The sequence below is a fragment of the Silene latifolia genome, chromosome 3 (assembly GCF_048544455.1).
Source record: "Silene latifolia isolate original U9 population chromosome 3, ASM4854445v1, whole genome shotgun sequence".
NCBI classification, from domain to species: domain Eukaryota; kingdom Viridiplantae; phylum Streptophyta; class Magnoliopsida; order Caryophyllales; family Caryophyllaceae; genus Silene; species Silene latifolia.
In genome coordinates this window covers 134,228,400-134,232,796 of record NC_133528.1, presented here as the reverse complement: position 1 = coordinate 134,232,796, position 4,397 = coordinate 134,228,400, and the positions used below count along the sequence as shown (strand labels likewise).

Below are 4,397 nucleotides of genomic sequence, written 5' to 3'. Positions count from 1 at the left end.
AAATGATTTGCAAGGTTTTTACAATAAATGCTTTGGAAGTCTTGAGAAATAAATGTGACTAAGACACTCTATTTATAGTGGATTTAGTCTTAGGTAAGTACAACTTAGAAAGATTAAATCCAATATTAAAATGATAGCTTTGAGTGATGGTAAGTGTTAAGACTATAGGCTTGGGGCTTAAGAAATCAGAAAACTTAAGCTTCTACACTCAACATGTGACAATTTACCAAAATGGCAAAAAACTTTTCTTACTTTAGAAGTTTGACAAGTCTTCTTTGCCATTTTAGTAAAAGGTGTTCTTGTAAAATCTAGAGGCTTAGTCAGTGGGCATGACTCCAAAATTTCAGATTATTTTCAAACTTTTGAAAATTCAAATGTTTAAGGTTTAAAGTTTGCAAAGTTTTGACACTTAAAAACATTTGGTCGAAATTCCTCCTCCGTATGATAGTACCGAAACCACAAGATAACGATCGTTTGCATGATTTTTTGCCATTACTTGACTTAAATGAGAATGTTACACTTACTCTTACATTTTTCGACTAAGGCTTGGAAAATATCATTGTCTTGACTTCCTTGATTAGCTTGATCATCTTGAATCATTGTTGAAAGTCCATTTGATTGCTTCAATCACTAATCATTTCAACTAAGAACAAACAATCAAATAACAAAGGGACTTGGCATCATCAACCCAATGTGTTCTAACAAGAAGTATCCAGAGGGTATTCATTATCTGGGTATTCAGAATTTTGAGGGAGAGTTTGTCGACTTTAGCAGAAAAGTGCATAGAGCACGCTCCTTATATTAAACATTTGGGAATATGGGATTGCCCAAACCTAATGAGTTTGTCAGGAGAGGTAAGGCACATTACTAGCCTGCAGATACTGACCATAGGGAGATGTAAAAACTTGGAATGAGAAAACAATATAGTAGAAGCAGCGACCGCGACGACTTCATTGGAATCCCTTCACTTGCTCTCTCACTTGGGCTTCTATTCTCTCCCAAAGTTGATAAATCTACTAAAGGAGCTTCAGTACTTGACCTCCCTTCAATCTTTATGGATAGACGACTGTGAAAACTTGGAAGCACTGCCGGAATGGATCAACAACCTCACATCCTTGATATCACTAGAAATTAAGAGATGCGACAAACTGAAATCCTTGCCAGAAGCAATCACACATATGCCTGCTCTGGAAACTCTTGGCATTTATGACTGTGAAAACCTTAAAAGAAGATGCCGACAACCAGATGGTGAAGACTGGCCCAAACTACGGCACATCCCCCGTTTAATTGTTCGATAATTAATTAAGAATAAAAGCTGCAAGCATGGGTTTAGCTTTGTAAATAAAATTATCAAATTTGTAAAGATGGTAAAATTGACGATGTATATAGTTTTGTTAAAATCCGACTTATAGGATTTGATATGTTGGAATTGGTTACTCTGCCATCAATGAGTCAACTTCTGCAGCTCAAATATCTTTACTCGGAGATGTGCCTAACGTGGAGTTTATGGCGAGTAATGTAATTGTCGATTTCCGAACTTGAAAGGTTGCTGGAAGGAACAGATATGCAGAAGTGTGTACCTCTTAATCTCTTATGTGGCTGTCCCTTCATTTCCCTTTCTACGTCGATTAATATTGAATCATTGCCCAAGTTTGACAACTTTACCTTCATGTCAAAATCTGAGTGATTTATAGATGTCATGCTTCTTTTATTAAGGTGTGTTTGGATAGCAAAAGTGGAGGGAAAAGGAGGGGAGGGGGAAGGAGGGAAGGGGAAGGGAGAGAAGAGAAGGGGAGGGGAGGGGAGGGGAGAGGAGGGGGAATGGGGTGTGAGTGTTTGGATCTGACATTTCCCCAAATCTTTGCTTTTGTGTGGAGATTTTGATTAGCTGGAGGAGGAAATTGAATCCCTTCAAATCTCTTCCCCTCCATTTCTCTCCACCCTCATTTGCTATCCAAACAAGAGATTTTAAATCTCCTACTCTCCCTCCCTTTCTTTTCCCTCCAAATACCCCAATCCAAACACACCCTTAGAGTTTAGCAGAAAAGCGCATAGCGCATAGTGCATGCTTCTTTTATTGAGTTGGAAATATCGTTTTGCCGAAACCTGAAGAGTTTGGCGGGAGTTGAAAAGCATCCTCCAGGGCTCTGATGCCAATGGAAATCCCTTATCTCGTCTTCCGAAGCTGATGAATCTGCCAAAGGAGTTTCAGTACTTAACCTAACCTCCCTGCAATCCATGGTGATAGGCAAATGTTCAAACTTAGAAGCCCTGCCGGAATGCCTTGATTGCTCCGCTCCAATGTGTTCTTTTCAGTACTGATTTAGTCTTTCAAGTGATTTTTCCACTTCTAGCTCTCAAATTCTGATTAATTCAAACTTTGATTTTGTAAAAATTTGTGTACTCCGAATTTGATTTTGTACTCTATGTATACCAAATGTAAACAGCTTATGTACTCCGAATTTTATTTGGTAAAAGTTTGTGTACTCCGAATTTTATTTGGTAAAAGTCAATCTACCTACCTATGTTGTCTTCTCATACACAATAGGCTCGGTCCTCCTTCATTTATGTTACTCTCAACTTAATTAACATACACGCCTTTCTTTTTATGATCCTAGTTCTATTTCGCTTGCACCTTTTCATATCATTCATAACAGTTTATGTGGACTAATCCGGCCTAAAAGAAAAGTGGGTACAAATATTACATGCTTCTCATTGATAATAATCCCAATATGTTTGGATTTATCCGTGAAAATACGCTCTCATTTCAAATTTGGATGGCGGCCTATGTTTACGGGTAGAGCTGGTAAGTCTGACCCGCCATTCTTGCCTCGCCAGAACCTGAGCAAATCCGACCTGACCCCACTCTATTATTTTTTCAAGGGAAGGATAACCCGATATGACCTGAATCTGACATGACCCGATTTGAGTTAAGCCGCCCAAACCCGATCCGAGTGACTCGATTGCCACCTCTATATTACGGGTCCAGGCCCTCGAAAAATGACCTATGTCAATTAATATCCAACACATGGATGGCATTTTGGACTTGAATGTCATCCACATTCTACAATCTGGAATAATATTAAACTTGACAGTCAAAGATCAATAGATCAAGCCTAATGCTATCATCACTTACGTCATAATTTGGTGCGATGATCCATATTTTTTGCAACCTATAAATACTATTTCAATTCATTCACTATACATAGCATACAAACAAGAATAATAATGCAAGAAATCAAAGTGTTTGGTGTATGGGGTAGTCCATTTAGCAGGAGGGTTGAAATAGCCCTTAAAATGAAGGGACTTGATTATGAATTTATTGAGGAAGATCTTGATAACAAAAGCGATCACCTACTTATGTATAACCCTGTCCATAAGAAAATCCCGGTCCTTGTCCATAACGGTAAACCCGTCGTGGAATCGTCACTAATTATGGAATACATTGACGAGACTTGGAAGGAGAATGGACTCCCGCTCCTGCCTACAGACCCTTATGAGCGAGCTCAAGTTCGGTTTTGGGCCAAGTTTATCGATGACAAGGTAATTTAATTTAATTTAATTATATTTATCACTTACTATAGATATACTCCGTACATTTTTAGTTTTAGAAGTCGGATTTGATATTGTAATTTGGAGCATGCAGATGGTGGCGTCAGTAAGAGCAGCACTGTTGAGGCGAGGTGAAGATAGCGAAAAAGCGAAAGAAGAAATGGAAGAGATCCTTAAGGTTGTTGAGAGCGAGATCACAAAAAGAGATTTATTTGGTGGAGAGAAACTTAGTTTCTTGGACATCATAGGATTATTTATTGCATATTGGATACCAATTATTCAAGATGTTGGGGGTAACTATGTTCTTACAAGGGAGAAGTTCCCAGGGATTTATGAATGGGCCGATCAATTGTTAGACGATGCGTTCATCAAGGAGAACTTGCCCGATAAGGCCAAATTGCTCCTAATGTTACAAGCTCGTTTTGGGGTTAAAGTTTGACCAAATGTTTCTATTAATTCAAGTTCATATACGGTAAATAAAAATAAATAAAGCACTTATGTGATGTTCTTTTTTACGGTAAATAAAAATAAATAAAGCACTTATGTATTGTATATACAGTACTTATGTATTGTAATTTTCCTTTTTACGGTAAATAAAAATAAATAAAGCACTTATATATATTGTAATTTTCCTTTTTATAAGAAACATAATTCAAAATGAAATCGTGACAATTACATTTCTTGAAAGTACTCCATCATATTGTCAGTACGTTTCGATCAAAGGCAATTTCCGTTACTATTTGTTTTCCTATGACAATAAGCAAGAGTTCCAGACACTCATTTTCTAGATTAACAGCTACTTCCCAAGACCGTCTTTTAATCATACGGATAGTTTTATACGGCGA

General features: G+C 37.5%; 1 protein-coding gene across 1 annotated transcript; it reads left to right on the top strand.

The window, feature by feature from the left end:
* Nucleotides 1-3,228: 3,228 nt before the first annotated feature.
* LOC141646311 (putative glutathione S-transferase) lies at nucleotides 3,229-4,018 on the top strand. Its single transcript, XM_074454246.1, has 2 exons — nucleotides 3,229-3,543; nucleotides 3,647-4,018. Exons 1-2 carry the CDS (start codon nucleotides 3,229-3,231, stop codon nucleotides 3,989-3,991), a joined length of 660 nt encoding a protein of 219 aa, XP_074310347.1. The 3' UTR covers nucleotides 3,992-4,018.
* The last annotated feature ends 379 nt before the right edge of the window (nucleotides 4,019-4,397 follow it).

Excerpts from the sequence above, each read along its gene's own strand:
- LOC141646311 (XM_074454246.1), top strand. The coding sequence starts at position 3,229 with ATGCAAGAAATCAAAGTGTTTGGTGTATGGGGTAGTCCATTTAGCAGG. Across the intron at positions 3,544-3,646 it reads CCAAGTTTATCGATGACAAG|ATGGTGGCGTCAGTAAGAGC; the intron begins GTAATTTAATTT and ends TGGAGCATGCAG.